The sequence below is a fragment of the Apiospora kogelbergensis genome (assembly GCF_038363985.1).
Source record: "Apiospora kogelbergensis strain CBS 113332 chromosome Unknown utg000001l_segment0_segment0, whole genome shotgun sequence".
NCBI lineage: Eukaryota > Fungi > Ascomycota > Sordariomycetes > Amphisphaeriales > Apiosporaceae > Apiospora > Apiospora kogelbergensis.
The window spans coordinates 68,880-88,107 of NW_027117418.1; the positions used below are offsets into that span (position 1 = coordinate 68,880).

The window sequence follows — 19,228 nt, forward strand, 5'->3', positions numbered from 1 at the left end:
GATGCAGCAATATCTTGTAGAACCCTGCTTTTTTGTCCAGGTAGACCGAAAGCCAAATGTTGGCTAGCCTTCAATCTGTTGTCTTCGGAACGCTTTGCCATCTTCAGGGATGTCTGTTGAGCAGCACATTCGCATAATGGCAGCCTGCCAATTCAACATGTCTGCGTATTTCATCGCGATCAAGCGCCTACATGCAGAGCTCGCCTCTGTCTTCCTGGGTTCGTGTCAGAAATCGCTGGCATCACCCTTGTCTTGGTGTCAAACTCTACGTTATACGTGGAGGGGCATCTCTTCAAGCCTCACTCTTCTCATCTAGAAACCTTATTTCGCTTTCACTTCTGAGACATACAAGAAGCTGGCGGGCCGACAAAATCCACGGGTCGCCCCTGATTTCACAGCCTGTGCGCGTAGGATCGCTTTGCTCCAAGACTTCACCCGTGCGGCAACCGACGGGACCACCCACTCGCGCATCCTTCGCAGCCAGATACCGACCCATTAAGGTGCAGGAAGGACCCCTGGCCACAGAGCTGACAGTTCACTGGACCTCATCGCTGCTAGATCGTCACTCAACAACGTCTGTGCCACGGCCATTTTAGGTAGCTGGCACCCGGGAGGATCGAGTCTATAGAAATAGCACAGGGCTTACGTGTAGACCCGTTGCGACCACCACTCGGGTGGAATGATGGCATTTTCCAGCACCCAGACGTTCGTAGATAATAGGTTCGATGGAAGTCGTAGCAAATGGTTTCCAATTCACTCAGGCACCCATTCTTCTGGATCAGTTCAACCCACCTGCTCAATCAGACATATCAAAGCTCGGTCTCCCGATACGTCTGAGAGTATCTCAGCCCAGACCTTCCGCCACTGGCAGATCTTTGCCTGTTAGCGCCATTCCTCTTCCACCGACACATTACCATGCACGGCCACATCAGCCACCTGCTTCTCGCAGTAGCTGGCGCGGAAGCAGCTCGATGGAGTCCCGAACGGCGGTCCGGTGACGCCCAAGGCCTTGACGCGGCGGCCAACTTGCCTCGGGCCCCGTACGCGGACGGTGCTGTCGACCCTGTCGAGGCTCGCTGGGGAGGATACGGAGGCCATGGCGGCTATGGCGGTCACGGCGGTGATCACGGCGGAAAGCAGGGTGGGGGCAACAAGGGTGGTGGCAAGGGTGGTGGGAAGGAGTGGACGACTTGGACCAAGCAGACCTGGACCTCGCCGACCTGGTCCGAGGAGGAGACCACAGTGACAAACACTGCCACCGTCACAGCCACCTACACCAACAACTACTACAGTACGGATACCGTCACGGCCACCTACACCAACAACAACAACTATTACAGCACCGACACCGTCACGGCCACCTACACCAACAATTACTACAGCACCGTGACGGCCACTTACACCAACAATAACAACTACTACAGCACCGACACTGTCACTGCCACCTACACCAACAACAGGAACTATTACAGCACCGACACGGTCACTGCCTCCTACTACAGCACCGTCACTGTCGGAGGTGCCACCAACACCGTCACTGCCTACCAGACAGTAGTCTCCGCCGCCGCCCCTGCCGCCGCCAACACCGTCACCAAGTACCAGACCGTCGTGTCTGCCGCCGCCCCTGCCGCGCCGAACACCGTCACCAAATACGAGACCGTCGTTTCGGCCGCCGCTCCCGCCGCCCCCAACACCGTGACCAAGTACGAGACGATCGTCTCGGCGGCGGCGGCGGCGGCTCCCGCAGCGCCCCAAACCGTCACCAAGTACGAGACGGTTGTTTCGGCGGCGGCTCCGGCGGCCCCCAACACCGTGACCCAATACGAGACGGTCGTGTCGGCTGCCGCCCCCGTGGCGAACAGCGCCACCACGGAGACGGACACCAACACGTACACGAACACGTACACGTACACCATCCTCGTGACGGCCACCGAGACCCAGACGGCGACGGAGAGGGTCACGTACTCGGTGGCGGGCCAGGCCCCGTCGAGCGTTGCGTCGGCGGCGCCGGCCACGGCCAAGCAGTCCACGTACCCCACAGCACAAACCACGACGCAGGCCGTCAGCCCAGCGACAGGCTCCAGTGTGAAGGGTGCCGGTTCGGTGTACCCCACGGCCCAGACTTCCAGTGTCTACAGCACCAACACGGTCTACGGCACGGCCTCTACCAATGCCCAGTCGGCCTACACCACCGGCTACAGCTCCGCAGTCAGCACCGTCACCGCCGCCCCAACCACTACATGGCAATCAAGCGCCTGGGCCTCTTCCGGTCCCGGCAACTGGGGCTCATCCACTTGGGATTCGTCCACCTGGTCGTCCGCCTGGGGCTCTTCGAACCCTGGTAACTGGGGGTCCTCCAACCCAGGTAGCTGGGGTACTTCCACCTGGGGCTCTTCCAATCCTGGTAGCTGGGGTACTTCCACTTGGGGTTCATCCAACCCTGGAAACTGGGGTACTTCCACTTGGGGTTCATCCAACCCTGGAAACTGGGGCACTTCCACTTGGGGCTCGTCCGGTGTTAGTAACTGGGGCTCGTCTTTCCCCGGCGATTCTGCTGTCACCATTGGTCCCAACGGAGGCTTCGGGGGGCTCTTCAACTCCAACGGCGCAGGAGCCGTCACGGCCACCTCGGGAGGCGCTTACACCTTCCCCGGCGGCAACACTTTCACCGTCACCTCGGGCGACGTCATGTCGTTCAACTCGGCGGGCGTCTTCACCGTGTCGGGATGGACGGGAACCGCCACCGCTTTCAACTCGGGCGCCTTCCCCACTGCAGCCTCTGCTTTTAACGGGGACGGTGTCCTGAGTGGAAGCCGAATCACACTTTCTTCGGGGCCTCTTCCCACTGGTGGACTTGGCGGCTCCGGAATCGGCGGTTCGGGAACTGGTGGCTCAGGAATCGGTGGTTCGGGGGCCGGTGGCTCCGGATTTGGGGCTGCTGGCGTTATCCGAAACGGTATGAGTGTGAAGCAGGTCCTCACCAACGGGACTGCGAGTGCTCTGACCACCGCCCTGCCCAACACCCCGGCCTCGGCGGGCTTTTCTACATCGACTTACGTGTAAGTACTTGCTTTGAATTTATGACGACAGGGTAACCGTACTGATGAACGCACAGCACAACCTATCTCCTCTCGCAGAGCAACGGCGGAAAACTGCTGACCATGACCGGCGCGCGGACAACCGTCGTGCCCGTGGCCGCCGGCACGCCTGGCATCGTGTTCGGCAAGAACGTGACCGCGCCGACATCGGTTCTCTCCGGCTCGGCATCTAGGTCGGCATCGGTCACGTCCTACAGCGGCGGACTTTACAGCAGCAGCTCCGCAAGCTCTCCGACCAGCGAGAGTTCGGGCGAATCTGCGTCCGAGAAAACGTAAGTACAAGCACCTAGGCCTCTGTTGCCTTTCCGTGGGCGAATCAACCGCATTATCGATGAGAAACTGACACACCCGTGCTACAATAGCCAAGCTTCTACCACGTCCTCGCAGTCCGGTGATGTCTTCTCGTCATCCGAGTCATCGGGTGCGTTCAAGCAGACACTCGCAAGAGTTGCACTGTTCTTCCCAGCTGTGGTAGCTGTTATGATCTTCACTTAATGTCACTCCTAATGACCAGGCCATTCGTACACGCAATGGCTGGAGCTTTCTTTCCTGCATTTTCACTTTAATAGCTTTACCATAGATGACCTACACATAGCATCCCCTATCAACTAGATACTGTGCGCTTCAATATACATTTTTTCAATTTTAGATAAGGGCGGCCTCGATAGCAGATCTTTGAAGAATGTAACATGTTATTCTCGCCGGTTTCAATGAACGTATGCCCGTGGTAACCGAGCGAAACAGGCAGAGCTAGCGATTAATATGAAAAAAGTGAAATACAAACCGGCTCCAAGTTGCAACAACGTCTGCATCTTACTCATGGAATGAATATCGACTTCATCTTCGAGTCTGAGTATACTGGGCCTCTCCATTCCCTTCCTAGGAGTTCTGGGTGAAAGCTTGTGTGGCTCGAAAGCCTCAGCTATCGAGCACCATGTAACGGCACACATGCCTAGCCTTCGATAACAAGAGAGGTTTCCCCTGCCAGCTCACCATTGGCTGCTCTGTACGGCGTACAGACTTCGCCTTCAACCTTTTCGCCATTGCAGGTACCAGAACCTGTGCATTGTTAGGGTAAGAATCATTTAGTCGCATGGGCAGGGCACGCTTACCAACAGAGCAGCGCAGGTAGGCTGTAAAGATGACATAACCCTTTTCGCCTTTCGGGACGGTGAACGAATAGGCCGTGGAATCGGTGATGGATTCTTGGAAGGTGCTGGAGAAGCTCAAGCCGAGAGACAGAACGTCGGCAATCCCCAACGACATCTCCATTGTCGTGCTCCAGGACTGCGTTCTAGATCGCGTGATCTGGATCTCCGATCCTTCCGGTCCGCCATCGACCTCGCTGGCCACGATGGTCGGCCCATCGGCAGGGCGGATATACGAGTCGTCATGGGGCTCTGGGCCCGGCGTCCAGTCTCCGGCGCAGACGCCCTTCTTATCTTCCCGGGCGGCCAAGCGGGCTGGACCGGGCTGGCCGGTGGTCGTGTCTGTGCTCGAAGTGGCGGCAGTCTCATCCACGGAGTCAGCAGGGCCTTCGTACGCCGGGGTGATCAAGGTGCCGTTTCGGCTGAGGCGCAGCGGGCCGGAGCTTCCGCCTCCCCCAAGGGCGCCGAATTTGGCCGAACAACCAGGCATGTTAGGAATGCCGGCGGCGCTACAGTCGCAGAAGCCGCAGCAGAACTGAACCATGAAGGTTTTCGCAAGGTCTAGCTTGCCGCATGACTCCCGATGAAATGCGTATTTGACCACGCCACTTGTTTTGGACATCTATCGTTAGCCATGCCATGCTAAAGAAGGCTGCTCATTTCGCCGAAACATACCAAGCCGTGCGGCCTCGTTCGGCGGGACTCTTGATGATAACATTGCAGTTCTCGTCCGTGTTCTGCTGCGGAACATCAAAGTAGGCCCGAAAGTCCCTAGAATAGTCAGCACGAATGGTAGGGACGCAGTTTTGGGGGCACGATTTACTCGAGCTCGGAGGGTGGGAAGTCTTGGCCCCCAAAGACGTCATCGGTGTTGTAGATGATGCATTCTGGGTATCCGGTGCCAAGACTGGCGAGAGTGACGGGGCAGTCGCCGCATCCCTCGTCGCGGCACATGCTGTAGTCCTCGGCGAGGACGTTTTCCACGACCATGAATGCCACGACTGCGGCTAAGAGGGGACGGAGAGACATGATGGGTAGTTTCTGGCAGATAGGGGCTCGGTATCAGATGGTGAGGTGGTGTGATATCTTTGATTTCCGTTGCTTTTTGAAAATACTTGGGATTGCACCTGTCTTTTATAGAAAGCTGCGTACTAGGTAAAAGGGGAGAACCGATAATTATCCCCTGCGTCTCGGCCTAGATGTGAGTCGCAAACTGCTATCGTTGCCTAATTGGACGTGCCGTGCTGAGTCTTGAGTCTTGCGAGAGAAAGTCCTACCGGCGTACCGCTGTGACAATCCTGAGAAACAGCCCATGATCTTCCTTCATACGACCATAGCCACGATTTCGAGGTCTCGTACATCTTACCCCTCACTATGGCAATGCGGTTGGTCTACTGACGTTAAGCTGGTCTCCTGATCTTCGGAGGTTGGTCGATGGCTGATACGGCACGGTCAAGGCCTAGCCCTTTGATACTGGAGTCCAAGATAGTCCGCGGAAGAACGCAGTGTATAGATCATGGCCCTTTGCCTCGATTTTGGGGCATTCTCGTGATGCCATACCGGAGTGCCGTTCGTTCCGTCTTGAATCCTTCCGACTGAACCAGCGGACGGAGCAACTTAGGCGATTTTAGAGCAGTATACGTGGTAGGGACTTCGAGTAGGTCGGTTATCCAGTACGGAGGGAACAGATCTATTCACCTGGTCGACTGTGTGAAACGGAATACAAATATCTGCAAGAATTCTCCTTATCTATGGGTTCTTACACGTATAGCACACAGCTCTTTGTCCTCGTCCAAGCCATTACTCGAACACCGTCGCTGCTTTCCAACCCACCCTATCTTCTCGCCCTTGTCCAACATGAAGATCACAGCCTTGTCCCTCGCAGCCTTTTCTGCCTTCCTTGGCTCTGCCGCTGCTAATTGGTAAGTGAGATTCTATGTACGTGGCCGAATGACACAGTCTGAGTGATCTGTACAGGTCCCTCGAGTTCTACGAGACTGGTTGTTCCAGCAAAGACTCGTCAGGGGCCGACGGCTACATCGGCGGCTCCGACACCGACGAGCTCTGGTGCGTCGCAGTCAGCATTGCACACAACGTCGTTGCCACCAACATCGCCCAGGAGAACATGGAGGTCACTATCTTCTCCGACCCACTGTGCGCAGAGGGCTCCGATATCACCACCTTTGCCACGGACGGCTGCAAAGTCATTGGGCAGGAGGCAAGTACCTCCCCGATTTTACTAATGGATACCGGGCTGACTGAAGGATTCCAGCAAGTCATTGCGGCTGCAAGGATCCTTCCCAAGAATTAGAAGGCCGGGAATCCGACTCTTGAGTCTACCGCATGGGACTGTCAGAAAACTGGGGGAGGAGAGAGACGTAAACTGCCGATGCCTTATTGCAAGATAGTACTATAACGAGAACAATATAGTCTTTTTATTGGTCTAACGGGTATCCTAATGTTTATAATTGCTTCATTACGAGCCCAGCTTGTTGCGCCAATGAGAGCTTCACCAGCAATTAATACTTAACTAACTACACCTGCCAATAGATGCCTAACACGGCGTGGGATAAACAGGCCAAAGTTCGCATGCGCCGCAACATAAGTTCCCAAAAACATACGTTGGGTACCGAGTTTCATCGCCAACGGACTACTTCAATGGACTGATCATTTTGTTGGTTCAGTTTAAAAAGGGGCCAAAACGGTTAAACGGCCTCGACATGCCATTGCGGCCCCAAAACGTCAAGCGATGTTGCTCCGGATGGGTGGTTCGGCGAATCAAGCGCTGTGCCGCGATGCAAACTGCCCCTTTCATATGTATACATGCGTCATAGCCAGTCTTGGCTCCAACAACACGTTAGTCTCGCGTTCCGAGGCTGGCATGTCGTGGTGTTGATTTCCCCCATTGTTCAATGGAAGAAGCTCGCAGTTCTTGTTCTCTTCCCTACCACACAAACAAACACTCTGTATCTTTCCATTATTGCCTAGCAATTCGAGAAATTATGCATCTCTCCCCATACCTAGCAGCGTGCTTGCTCGCACCCATTGTCGGTGCTATCAACAACGTCCCTGGCTCTCCCCAATATCTCGGGTCAGACGTACAGGCCATCGAACCCTCAGGGCCAGGCATACAAGGCCGTCGCGGTGATGAGGAAGACCGCCAGTTCTTGGAGGCCATGAAGACACCCAACATGACCGGGTCCTGCTCGTTCGCTACGCCCAACATCACGGCACCCCCTGCCAATGGCACAGTCACCGCCCAGCTCCCAGGCTGGTCCCTCTCCGTCGCCGTGCGAGCCAATGCCCAGTATCCCCGCAATGGCGAGTACTATGTCGCCGGCACGGTACACTTGAACACCCCTGAGTCCTTGCTCACCAACATGACCATCGCCGAGGACGGGCAGAGCCAGAAGAACGTTTCGGCGATCGAGCCCTGGAAAGTGTGCGTGACGCAATGGGCCCTCGACAGTCGGCCTTACCCGTCCAAGATGCGCAGCGACGACGGCACTTGCTCCAGCGTCCTGAGCCCCGGATGCATCCGCGGAGTTCAGGCCGCAGCCCGACGCGACTGCAAAGACCCGCAGATCCAAAGCATCCCTGCCTGCGCCAACGACGATACTACGGCGTTTCAGTCCACGTCGTATTCTTACTACTTGCCAGCCTCGAAAATACGTCGGTTTCCCCAGGGCCACGCGCAGCTGTGGGCTTTCGCAACCGAGACCGCCCCCGGCGCCCAGAACTTCACGTCGTACAATGACATGGGCACCGTCGCCTGGCCGGTACTGCTCTCCCTCGGGGACGGCAAAGGAGGTCAAAGCTGGTCCGGGCTGTTCTGTGTACGCCCCACCAAAGCCGTCAACGGCAGTACGTTGCCAGTCTGGGAGGACAAGGAGGAGAAGAACGGAGGTGAAGGTGAAGGGGGCAACGAGGGGAAAGACGACGATAAGAATGCTGCTATCCACACTGCTGCCGGCAAGGCTTCTTTTGTTCGTTCTGAGCGCTGCCACACTGGCCTGGCTCATGTTGTAGTAGGATGTTGTTTGCTTGTGTCAGTGATTCACATGGGTATCTTGTATAAAGACTAGGCTAGATATGTACACAGTCTCAAATGTCCCACCTCCGCATTGCACACTCCTTTCATTCGAAATGTCTACAAGACCAACACCGCAAGTGCTGCCAGGGGTCCAACGGCCAGAAGGTTGCGGACATCGCTCATAGCTCCGTACATTCCGGCGGCGGCGCTCTTTGGCGAGGTAGACGACGGGGTGTTGCTCGTGGAGCTGCCGCTGCCAGATGTAGTATTGGTGGAGGAGCCGACCAGGGCCGACAGCTTGGGGTCTTCGTTCAAGCTGGCCGTGACAGAAGACGAGTTGGTGCAGGCCGAGGGGGTTTTGTCGTTGACGCCCGCGACGAAGTTGAGGACCGAGCACTAGAGGTCGTCCTGTCAGTCTGGCACTCCACCAAACATGTGCGGCGTCACGCAGGAGAGCTCTGGGTCGTGGGCAACAACATACCTGATACAACAAGCCATCGTCGCCGTTGGCCACAACGCTCAACACGGCCTTCTGGCCGACGTAGCTCTCGGGGACGGCGACCCTGGGCAGGCAGAAGGTGCCGACGCCGCTCTGCAAGACCTGGGCGTGGATCTGGGACCAGTTGCCGGCGGCCTTGTCGTCGGTGGTGATGCGGTAGAGCCACTGGGTCTGGGGGTGGCCCGACTTGGTGGCGATGGCGTCGCCGCCGACGTGGAAGTCGGTGGCCTTGGCGAAGTCGGGCGTGTAGCCGCCGCACGGCGCGTCGGCCTCCTTGTCGTCGTTGAAGGGGCCGATGGTCGGCGGGTACTGCACCTGGAAGTGGGCGTGCGCGGCCGACAGGAACAGCAGCGTCGCCGACGCGATGGACAGGAGAGGCGCCATGGTAGAAGCTGGGCTGGAGCTGGAAGAGAAAGATGTCGCACGGGAAGGAGTTTGGGAATTCAAGTCAGGATTGGAGACGGGGTTATGTGTTGCAGAGCAGTGATCTTCAGTCAATTGGGGCTTGGACGGGAAGAAGTGAGACATGACTGAGCGCCGACAGCATTCGTCTTCTTTATATGCGACTGGCACATCGGGCAGAGGAGGAGGTCGAGCCGAAAGCTCGGTTACTAGCAGCCACCCAGAAGACGGCGCGTCGGGACTGGGGTCCTGGCTAGGCCGGCTTTCGAACGTTTGAGGGAGCAGGCTAGCAGGCTAAGAGACTTTTCTCCAGCCCAACAGCGGTGAGAGCGAATGCGTTGATGGCGATCTCGAGGTACCAGCGATACGCGACCGGGGCTGCCAGATCGAGGAGAGATCGGGTGGAACCATTGGCCCGGGGGTCTTAGACAAGCTTTTGCGCCAAGCAGATGTTACAGGGAACTGTCCCGGGGAAACACTGCTGATTGAAACGTCTGTATTCTGTGTCCGCAATCTCTTCGTGTTCGCTACTGGAAATAGCCTGTGCCGACCTTCGAAGGGGTCTTTCCATCCAAAGGGCATCGGGGTTTCTGATTAGAATAATGTCTGAATGAACAGACACCGGAAGTTGCGTAACCAGTCTTGCAGGAGACAGTCGCACAACGGGACCCCTTCATCCCTGTTACCCTGCCGGCTAGTGTGACTGGCGGGGAAGCCCAGGGGCAGCGAGGGGCTTGACGAGGGGTAGCTGCTTTCCCCAATCGCGACTGGTCGAGTTGATATGAGCAAGTTGTGGCTCGAGGCTAAGCCCGAGCGGCGCAAGAGCCGGAGAAGCTAGCCATCTCGGCTGGAAAGCTGCTCAAACTTGCGCTTGTCTCCTAGGCAAAGGCTGGGAGATGAAGTATCAGGGCACCGAGGACGGATGGGGCCGAGGGGGCAGCAGCAGCAGCATATGCACTTACCCAATGGGCAGGTTTCGCCCAAACAACTTCCTCTTCCTTTGAAGGTGGAACTTCCCGAGTGGCTGCATCTTTAGTAACGCCCGTCTACCCGTTCGAACCTTCATCTCGTCTTCGTCCCTTGACCGTGGCTCTGGGCTCGGTGACGTCCGCATTGACCCCCTGGTCTCGAAACACTCTTGTCCCTACTGTATCGGATTAGACACATCAAGTTTGTAAGAACACTGCCCGATAACGCGCCATTCCAGAACCCGACGGGCTCACTGATTAAGCAACATCTCTCGGCTTCTCTTCACAATCCACATGAGCATACACCACAGCGCCGACTGCACCTGACCGCCAAGATGGACATGGGTACGGGCGGCATGGACATGGGGAGCGGCATGTTCTCGAAAGACAACCAGGCCCTCGCGCGCGCATACTGGTACATCATCGCGGGGGTGCTGGCCCTCCTGCTGCTGATACGGCTGGTCAATTCCGGCCAACACTGGTTGAGGTAAGAGCAAGGTTACGCGGCGATGGTGCGAGGGGGGCCAAGGAGCTGACCACGAGACCAGACTGAGGACATCGCGGACGAGCTCCATGCAGCATCCCACCAAACCCACGACGTGGTATTGGCAGGCCTGGGCGACCCTGACGGCCGTGGCCCGTGAGATCAGCTACCCGCAGCTCTACGTCCCCTACAAGCACCTGTCGTGGCTGACGCCGCCGCCCGTGGGCCGGGTGCTGGTGCTGCTCGGGTACTGGGCCGTCGTCGTCTACATGATGGCGGCCGGGGCCATCGTCAAGGACGTGTACTACTGGGAGCGCGTCGGGTTCCGCAACGCGTGGGTGACGGTGGCGCAGGTGCCGCTGCTGTACCTGCTGGCGGCCAAGACGAGCCTGGTGGCGCTGCTGGCGGGGACCAGCTACGAGCGCCTCAACTGGCTGCACCGCTGGGTCGCGCGCACCGTCTTCCTCACGGCCACGGTGCACGGCTTCCACTTCTGGACGGAATGGGTGCGCGCCGACTTCGTGCAGGACTACCTGCAGTGGATGCCCATGGTGCGCTTCGGGCTCGGCGCCTGGGCCCTGCTGCTGTGGATGGTGCTGACGTCGCTGCGCCCCGTGCGCGCCGCCGCCTACGAGGTCTTCGTCGCGCAGCACGTCGTCGCCGCCGTCCTGTTCCTGTGGCTCGTCTACCTGCACGTGCCGGCCAGCGCGCGCTACCACGTCTGGCTCGCCGTGGCCGCGCTGGGCCTCGACCGCGCGTTCCGGCTCGGGCGGCTGCTGTGGCAGAACACGCGGCTGCTCCGGCGGCCGGACGCGTCGCGGTGCCGGGGCGGCCAGCGGTTCGGCCACCGGACGCAGGTCGCGGCCGTGGGGGCGTCGCTCACGGTGCTCACCATCAAGGACGTGCACTTCCGGTGGCGCGCGGGCCAGCACCTGTACCTCTGGCTGCCGCGGGTGGGCGCGTTCGAGACGCACCCCTTTACCATCGCGTCGGCGCACCCGACGCTGCTGCCCGGGACGTGCACGTGCAACAGCATCCAGCTGGTCGTGCGGGCGCACGCGGGCTTCTCGAGGCGGCTGCACGCGTACGCCCAGAAGACGGCGACCGAGGGCCCTCCCGGGAACCCGAAGACGCTGACGGCGTGGGTGGCGGGGCCGTACGGACGGCCGCCGCGGTGGGACGTGTTCGAGACGCTGGTCCTCGTGTCGGCGTCGACGGGCGCCTCGTTCACCCTGCCCATCCTGGAGAGCGTGCTGGACGCGGCGGGGGAGGACGGGGACGGCAAGCGGGCCATCTGCACCCGGCGCGTCGACTTCCTCCTGGCGGCGCGGCAGGGCGACGAGGTCGGCTTCTACGTCGCGCGGCTGCACGAGGCCCTGGCCAAGGCGGCCGCGCGGGGCGTCGAGCTGACCGTCGCCGTCGCCGTGACGGGCCGCGGCCAGCTGGAGACCATCTCGGATTCCCTGTCGCGGCCCAACACGGCCTCTACATCGACGGCGGCAGTCGCGGACGAGTCCAAGATAATAACCACGACAGAAAAGACCACGGCGGACGCGGACCTGGGCGCGACGGGTGGTGGCGGCTGCTGCTCGAACCGCCGTCGCGTATCACGGGCCACCAGCAGCAGCACGGACTCGCACATCCACCACTCGGCGGCGCGGCCCGACGTGGCGGGCTTCCTCCGGCGCGCGGTCGAGGCCACGGGCGGGGAGACGGGCGTCGTGGTGTGCGGGGGCGCGTCGCTGGTGGCCGAGGTGCGGACGAGCGTGGCCGGGCTGAGCGACGAGCGGGCGGTGCACAAGGGGACGGGGGCGCAGGGCATCCATCTCCACGTGGAGGAGTATTGTTTCTGATTGTAGGGGAAGAGGCATACATGGCCTGCGACTTCATCGGCGTCCGCCAAGGACAGGGGACGTGGTCTGGTCTCTCGCGGGTGGCTGTGGGCCGGTGGTCTGGATGCGACTCGCTGTTGAACTGTGCCTGTCTGTGAGGACACCTGGATAGATGACAGTGAGCGTGATACAGGGCACGCTGGCTCTTGTCGAGGCCGAGTTTCAAGAGAGGCGAAATCCGGCGCAGCAACGCGATACTAGATTGAGAGCATCTTTGTCATGCCATCGCCGAACCTGTCACATCGGTATCCTCCCCACTCGACGCGTCGCGGGCGGCTACAGTCTGGGTAACTTTGATTATTTGAAATGTATCCATGACTGATAGACCCAGAAGCACCATTCGAGTGTAGGGTTTGGTGTACTACAGGGGCAAAACTACATTCCGAAGTCGGCAAAGATTTCACCGCCATCACGAAGCCACCTTGTACTTGTAAGATATAGCGAAGTTAATACAATCAATTGGATATAGTGCTAGAATCACCAGGCAAGAATCCAGTATAACTACAGCGACGATGTCCTGCTTGGTTAGTCTGGTTGGGCATTTTACGTGCACATCGCTCCGAAATAAGGGAATTCGCAAGGCATTCAAGGGTCACAAAAGCGAATAAGACCTCTTGACTTTGACTTGTTTATTTTAACTGCCGTAATCTCGTAGAACATTTTAACTTCCGCTCTACATCTATCATGTCATAATCGTTACATGCTAAAGGTCGGGTCAGTAAAGGCATCATAGCAAAAGGCGAAAGGGAACACTTACCGCTCCACGGGCGACAAGCCCAGCAGGCGCATTCCGTTGTTGAGCACGACGCGGGCGGCGTCGTACAGCGCCATGCGGGCGCGCATCACCTCGTGCTCGCTGCCGACGACGCGGAGGACGTCGTAGCTCGAGCTGAGCGTGTGCGTCATCTTGAAGAGGTAGGTCAGGATGGTCGTGGGCTCCAGCGTCCGCAGGGTGTTGGAGACGACGTCGGGCCACTGCGACAGCACGCGGACCAGGTTGACGGCGTGCGGCTCGGTCAGCAGCGACAGGTCGGCCGTCGCGATCTGGTCCTCGCTCAGGCCGGCCTTGCGGGTGATGGAGCTCAGGCGGGCGTGGGCGTACTGCAGGTAGGGGGCCCGTGTCGCCCTCGAAGGACGTCATGGTGTTGATGTCGAAGGTGTAGTTGTTGCCGCGCTTGCCGCTCATGTCCTGCACCATGACGCTGCTGATGCCCAGGGTGTCGGCGACGGCGTCGGGGTTCTCGACCTGGTTGTACTTGTCCTCGTTCTTGCGCATGACGTTGTGCATGTGCTCGCCGACGTCGCGCAGGATGTCGTCGAGGAACTTGACGGTGCCCTTGCGGGTGCTCATGCCCAGGACCATGCCGAAGTTGATGTGCTGGACCTTGGCGGCGATGTCCTTGTAGCCCATCAGCTCGACGACCTTGAAGAACTGCTGGCAGTGCAGGTCCTGCTGCGAGGCGATGACGTAGATCATCTGGTCGAACTTGTACTTCTTCTCGCGGTTCAGCAGCTCGCTGATGTCGCGGGTGAGGTACAGGGCGGTGCCGTCCTTCTTGCGCAGGATGACCTTGCCCAGCGACTTGCCCTGCTTGCCCGAGACGTGCTTGGAGAAGTCGATGAGCTGGGCGCCGCGGTCCTCCTCGGTCAGGCCCATCTCGCGCATCTTGTTGGCGGCCTCCTCCATGTCGGCCTCGGCGACCTGGCTCTCGCCCGAGTAGTCGTCGAAGTGGATGTTGAGGCGGGCGTAGGTCTGCTTGTAGCGGGTGATGGACAGGTCGCGGAAGCGCTTCCACATGGCGATGGCCTTTTCGTCGTTCTCGGTCATGAGCTTGAAGTAGCGGCGGGCCTGCTCGTCCAGCCCCTCGTCGCGGATCTTCTGGGCCTCTTCGGGCTTGCCGTCGGCCTCGAGCTTCTCGGCCTTGTCCTGCTCGTCCTTGATGTCGACGTTGATCTTGACGTAGACCTGGAAGAGGTGGTTGATGGGGTCCTTGGTGAGGTCGTCCTCGTTGCCGTACTTTTCGTAGCCGAGGGCCAGCAGGCCGTACTGCTTTCCCCAGTCGCCGAGGTAGTTGATGCGGACGACGTCCCAGCCGGCGGCCTCGTACAGGTTGGCGAGGAAACCGCCGATGATGGTGCTTCGCAAGTGGCCGGCGTGGAAGGGCTTGGCGATGTTGGGGGAGCTGAACTCGACGATGATGCGCTTCTGCCCCTTGGAGGGGTCGCTCTGGTCGCGGAGGCCGACGGCCTTGTTGGTGCCGAAGTCCTTGCGGTGCTTCAGGGCCAGAGGGATGAGGGTCTGGGTGAGGGGACCGGGCTTGAAGAAGAAGGAGATGAAGGCGCCGTTCAGGACGGGGGGTTTCGACGAGCGTGGAACCGGGCCACTGCGAGGTGGTGTCAGCGAGGGAGAGGGATGCAGGAGTTGGAAGACACGACGTACCTTGGAAACCCACTCACTGCCCAGAACATCGGGCTTGCCCTTGATGCGCAGGGCGGGGATGGGCAAGACAATGTCGCCCTTGTCGAGGGTGGCGGTCCATTGCAGGGCCGGGTAGACGATCTTGGGGTCGACGCCGGTGATGCTGCTCAGGATGGAGGTGAGGTGCGAGCGGTAGATGTCGGTGGGGTTGATGTCGGGGAAGCAGTTTGGGTACTTGTCGAGGGCGGGCAGGTGGCTGAACTGCTTGGCCAGGTTGTCTACGGAGGCGTCGCTCGCCATGGTTGCGGTGGTGGAATGAGAGAACCTCTTGCTCGTGAAGGGTGCGGACGAAGAAGAAGTCGGGGAGAAATGTGACTCGAAATCGCGGCGATGGTGGGGTTGAGACGACTGAGACTGAGGATGATAAAAATTATGGCGGGGTGAAGGGCGCCAGGCAGAGTTGGGTTTAGCGGGGTTTTGGGGGTTTGGGAAGTTTCCGGCCGTTGCAGCGCCTTCAGAGAGAGGGCGAACGAAGAGAATGGCCGTCTGGACAGCCCATGACGGATTGGAGCCGACACAGGCACAAGCCTACCGCTCCGGATGATCATGGCACGCGGTTGCGCTCTCGCAGGCTTCGATTCCTTAGCAAGATGGCATGGGATTGACAGTCATCATGCGCTTCTTCCTAAGTCGGACGCGGTGTTGACTCGATCAGATTGGGGTTTGGCGCGTTGACTCACTACTGAGGCTCGTCAGCGCCCGCGCCACCCCATCGGGGCCGGCCCTTACTGGTCCCGCCCCACCTCATTGCCCTGGCTTTGGCTGTTACAGCGCTGGCAGCTTTAACAGCTATCTTCAAGCTACCCATGGCAGTGGCATCGTCTCAAGATAGATGCTAGTGAAATAGTCATATTTATTTCATTCAGTTAGGTATGTATATCTCTTGAATTATGCCCGCAATGGGGAAGATAGAATGAGGCTAACTGTTGATGTCGTTGATGGATGACAGTAGAAATAGAAGAACAGTTGAGACAGTAAATGTAGCACCTCTCTTCAAAGTGAAATGAAAAATGTCTCATTCTCATGCTCGTGACCCTCTGGGGACACGGATTGGTATTGGATGGAAAACAAAGAGAAAGCTGCCAACGGATCGGGATATCAAAGAAGTAAACACACTCAAGCCGTCGTCTGCCAACGCGCATTACCGCCTCACACTCCCTGCTCCTCTCCCCCTTAGATGCGAAAACCAGATTACCACAATGAATTACATGCTTCGTATTACTTGGAGGCCCCGGCCTTCGCGCCTTCCGCCTGCTGACCGCCCCCCATAAACTCCTGCTTCAGCCCCTTCATGGGGTTGTCGTTGGACATGATGTCGAGCATGCGCTCCTTCTTGCTGCGGCGCGCCTCGTGCCCCGCGGCGGCCGCGTGCTGCTCCGTCTCGTCGAGGTCGCTGATGTCGTCGGAGCTGAGCGAGCTGGAGCTGGGGCTGCGGTTGAGCACCATGTGGACGTTCTCGCCCTCCTTCTTCTTGACCTCGCGCTGGTGCTCCTTGAGCCGCTGGTCCTCGTCGTCGTCGCACGCCAGCGTCACGATCCCCAGCCCGGGGAAGTTCATCTCCAGGAACCGCCGCAGCTCCGGCAGCACCGACTTGTCCGGCCGGTACGTGCCGCTGTCGTTGTCGATGACGAGCTGGTAGTACTCGGGCCGCGTCGGCGGCGTCTCGTGCGGCGGCCCGCCGGGCACCGCGGGGTCGCTCGGGTGCGTGGGCTGGTCCGGGTCCGGGTCGGACGAGGCCGTGGGCTTCTGGAGGCGCCGCACCAGGAACTCGCCCGAGCAGGCGATGTAGGCCGCCACGTCGCTGTGCATCGTGTGCTTGCTCAGCAGGTCGATGCCGAACTCCTTGCCCGTCTCGGTGAAGCGGAACATGCCGTCGAGCGTGAGCACGTACGTGAAGATGCGGCCGCCCTCGTCGTAGTGCGCCAGCTTCAGGAACTGCAGGCTGGCCTCCTCGCTGCACGGTTCGAACTGCCGGTACTCGGTCGAGCTGTCGAAGTTGTAGATGCGGCGGTGCTGGTGCGACAGGGCCTGCGGGGTGACGAGTCAGCGGATGTGCTCACAGGCGCAAAACACCAGGAGGGAGAGGGGATTACTTACCTTGTGCAAAATACGACCCCGCAAACCGCTCCGCGAGAACATCATGCCGATCATGGGCCGGAACTCGACGTAGCGATGGTACAGCTTGGGCGGGACGGGCCCCTGGAGCTGGATCTCGTTGGCCTGGAAGTCGTACTTCTGGGTCTTGTTGTTGCCGCCGCTGCTGCCGCCGCGGCCGTCGCCGTTCTGCCCACGGCCGCCGTCCTTGCTGCCGTTCTCCTTATTGTTCTTGCTGTCGCGCTCCTCGGCGAGGGCCGACGCCTTGGCCTCGGCCGAGTGGTCGTGCTCCTCGTCCTTGTTGACCTTGAGGCCCGCGAGGCGGCCGATCATGGGCGAGAAGTGGCGGAAGTAGAAGGTAGGGCCCAGCGTGTACATGTGGGCGTTGGGCTGGGACTCGGAAAGGCCCAGGACCTCGGCGCTCATGAAGAGGCGCGGCGTCATGGAGGCGCCGCGGTGCAGGGCCGTGGTGGCGGCCTTGACGAGGTAGGCGCGCTTGCTGCCGGCGCGCTTCTTGACCTCGAAGTCGGCGACGGGGAAGCCGGTCCACTGCTCGTTGATGCGGTGCACGATGACGGTCACGTTGCCGAGGCGGTCGTTGTGGTCGGGCCAGTCCTCGTCGTAGATGCGCACTTTGAGCTTGAAGCCCGAGGCCGGCACGTTGGCCACGGTCCACGAGTCCTCCCACTGCGGCTCCAGCGTGTTGCGGATCGTCGGCGTGCGGTGGGCGAGGTTGGGGTCCTCCTTGTGGCGCTTGGGCAGCGCCGTCGTGAGGGTCGCGATGCAGAACGGGTCCGACGCCTGCGTGCTCACGTCGGCGGCCGGCAGGTTGGTGGCGCGGTGGAACGTGAACCGGACCGTGTAGCCCGGCGCGGCGTCGGGGACGGGCGTGGTGTCGAAGCCGCCCTCGGGCTTGGTCTTGTCCTTGATCTTGTTCTTCTGGTTCTTGTACTTCTCCTTCATGCCCGCCGTGCCGTGGCGCGCCGGCGGCTTGGGGTCGTCGCCCGTGCCTGAGGGGCGGCGTTCGCCGTGTCGCCGTCGCCCTCGTTGGTGCCGTTGGCCTGCTGGCCCTTCTTGCCTTCCTTCTCGCCGTCCCGCTCTTCTTCCTTTTCTTGGTTCTTCTGGTCCTTGTCGTGCTCCTTCTGCTTTTCCTCGGCGTCGTTGTTCCGCTTCCTCCGGCCGTCGGTCACGACCTCGAAATTCGCCTCATGGTTTACGCCGCCGGCGGCATGCGGGTTGGCATGAGGCGCAGCTTGATTGGACGGGGTTCCATTCACGCCGTTGGGCGCATTATTCACGCCGTTCGCATTGGATCCATTCGTCGCCGTTGTCCCCACGTCGGCCTGCTTTCCGGCGGCTGCTGGTGGGCCAGCGTTGATGTCGTTGGCTGCCGACATGGCGCGCAATGGGCCCAGTGTTGCGGTGCGACAGACGAGTGATGATGTCAGGATTTGTGACGAGTCGCGGTGCGGTGCGCCTCGATGGATCAGTCGATCGGAAGTCTCCCCGAATGCCAAGAGGTTTGGCAGGCGGAGACTAAGGCAGCGCGCGCAAGCAATCAGGCAGCTCTCTGCTCTCTTTGGCTTGCTGCTTGGTCTCTAGGCGACTGTATGCAACCGGGAGTGGTCTGGGTGGTTCGAGCGGTCGGAAATAGCAGATCCTGGTCTAATGCGAATCGCAATGTAACGATTTGGTCGCCAAGTGTCCCGATAAGAAGCAAATGCCGACTTCTTGGATGGATTGGGATTGAGATTGCCAAGAGGGGGAGGGGAAGCTGGGAAGCTGGAAAAGGCGTTCGCAGCTCTCTGTCAAATGCTTAAGCCGGCTGTACACGTTCTAGATACGTCGTAGTCGCAACGGTAGGGACGGTAAGGTTGGCCCAGGTGTGTTTGAATGCCAGCGCTGCAAGCCGAATCAGTATTAGCCCGGATTTTAGGACGATACGCAGCAGCAACACTCACGGGAAAAGACACAGACACAGACGACGATGAAGTCGGGCAGTTATGAAGTCGACGGGCAGCTTGGTCACTTGGGGGAAAAGGGACGATCTTTGATAATGTCCATCCTTCAATTGATAATGGCTTGATTCCTGCTCTGATGTATCCTACGGATGAGTCCCAGTTGGTCAACA

At 59.5% G+C, this 19,228-nt stretch overlaps 8 protein-coding genes across 8 annotated transcripts; 4 read left to right on the forward strand and 4 right to left on the reverse strand.

Annotated features, from left to right (window-relative positions):
* Nucleotides 1–915: 915 nt before the first annotated feature.
* PG998_000028 (uncharacterized protein) lies at nt 916–3,593 on the forward strand (the record flags this gene model as incomplete). Its single annotated transcript, XM_066866846.1, has 3 exons — nt 916–3,059; nt 3,116–3,370; nt 3,461–3,593. 3 exons carry the CDS (start codon nt 916–918, stop codon nt 3,591–3,593), a joined length of 2,532 nt encoding a protein of 843 aa, XP_066735261.1.
* Nucleotides 3,594–4,050: 457 nt separating this feature from the next.
* On the reverse strand, nt 4,051–5,275 carry PG998_000029 (uncharacterized protein; the record flags this gene model as incomplete). Its single annotated transcript, XM_066866847.1, has 4 exons — nt 4,051–4,157; nt 4,211–4,854; nt 4,922–5,017; nt 5,070–5,275. 4 exons carry the CDS (start codon nt 5,273–5,275, stop codon nt 4,051–4,053), a joined length of 1,053 nt encoding a protein of 350 aa, XP_066735262.1.
* Nucleotides 5,276–6,103: 828 nt separating this feature from the next.
* Nucleotides 6,104–6,557, forward strand: PG998_000030 (uncharacterized protein; the record flags this gene model as incomplete). The annotated part of the gene is made up of 2 exons (XM_066866848.1): nt 6,104–6,168; nt 6,224–6,557. 2 exons carry the CDS (start codon nt 6,104–6,106, stop codon nt 6,555–6,557), a joined length of 399 nt encoding a protein of 132 aa, XP_066735263.1.
* Nucleotides 6,558–7,248: 691 nt separating this feature from the next.
* PG998_000031 (uncharacterized protein) lies at nt 7,249–8,331 on the forward strand (the record flags this gene model as incomplete). Its single annotated transcript, XM_066866849.1, has 1 exon — nt 7,249–8,331. The coding sequence occupies one exon, from the start codon at nt 7,249–7,251 to the stop codon at nt 8,329–8,331; it is 1,083 nt and encodes a 360-aa protein (XP_066735264.1).
* Nucleotides 8,332–8,396: 65 nt separating this feature from the next.
* Nucleotides 8,397–9,162, reverse strand: PG998_000032 (uncharacterized protein; the record flags this gene model as incomplete). Its single annotated transcript, XM_066866850.1, has 2 exons — nt 8,397–8,675; nt 8,761–9,162. 2 exons carry the CDS (start codon nt 9,160–9,162, stop codon nt 8,397–8,399), a joined length of 681 nt encoding a protein of 226 aa, XP_066735265.1.
* A 1,321-nt stretch (nt 9,163–10,483) lies between these two features.
* PG998_000033 (ferric-chelate reductase) lies at nt 10,484–12,485 on the forward strand (the record flags this gene model as incomplete). Its single annotated transcript, XM_066866851.1, has 2 exons — nt 10,484–10,635; nt 10,697–12,485. The coding sequence occupies 2 exons, from the start codon at nt 10,484–10,486 to the stop codon at nt 12,483–12,485; spliced, it is 1,941 nt and encodes a 646-aa protein (XP_066735266.1).
* A 792-nt stretch (nt 12,486–13,277) lies between these two features.
* On the reverse strand, nt 13,278–15,243 carry PG998_000034 (uncharacterized protein; the record flags this gene model as incomplete). Its single annotated transcript, XM_066866852.1, has 2 exons — nt 13,278–13,605; nt 13,661–15,243. 2 exons carry the CDS (start codon nt 15,241–15,243, stop codon nt 13,278–13,280), a joined length of 1,911 nt encoding a protein of 636 aa, XP_066735267.1.
* Nucleotides 15,244–16,221: 978 nt separating this feature from the next.
* On the reverse strand, nt 16,222–18,494 carry PG998_000035 (uncharacterized protein; the record flags this gene model as incomplete). Its single annotated transcript, XM_066866853.1, has 3 exons — nt 16,222–17,031; nt 17,101–18,087; nt 18,288–18,494. The coding sequence occupies 3 exons, from the start codon at nt 18,492–18,494 to the stop codon at nt 16,222–16,224; spliced, it is 2,004 nt and encodes a 667-aa protein (XP_066735268.1).
* Nucleotides 18,495–19,228: the final 734 nt, after the last annotated feature.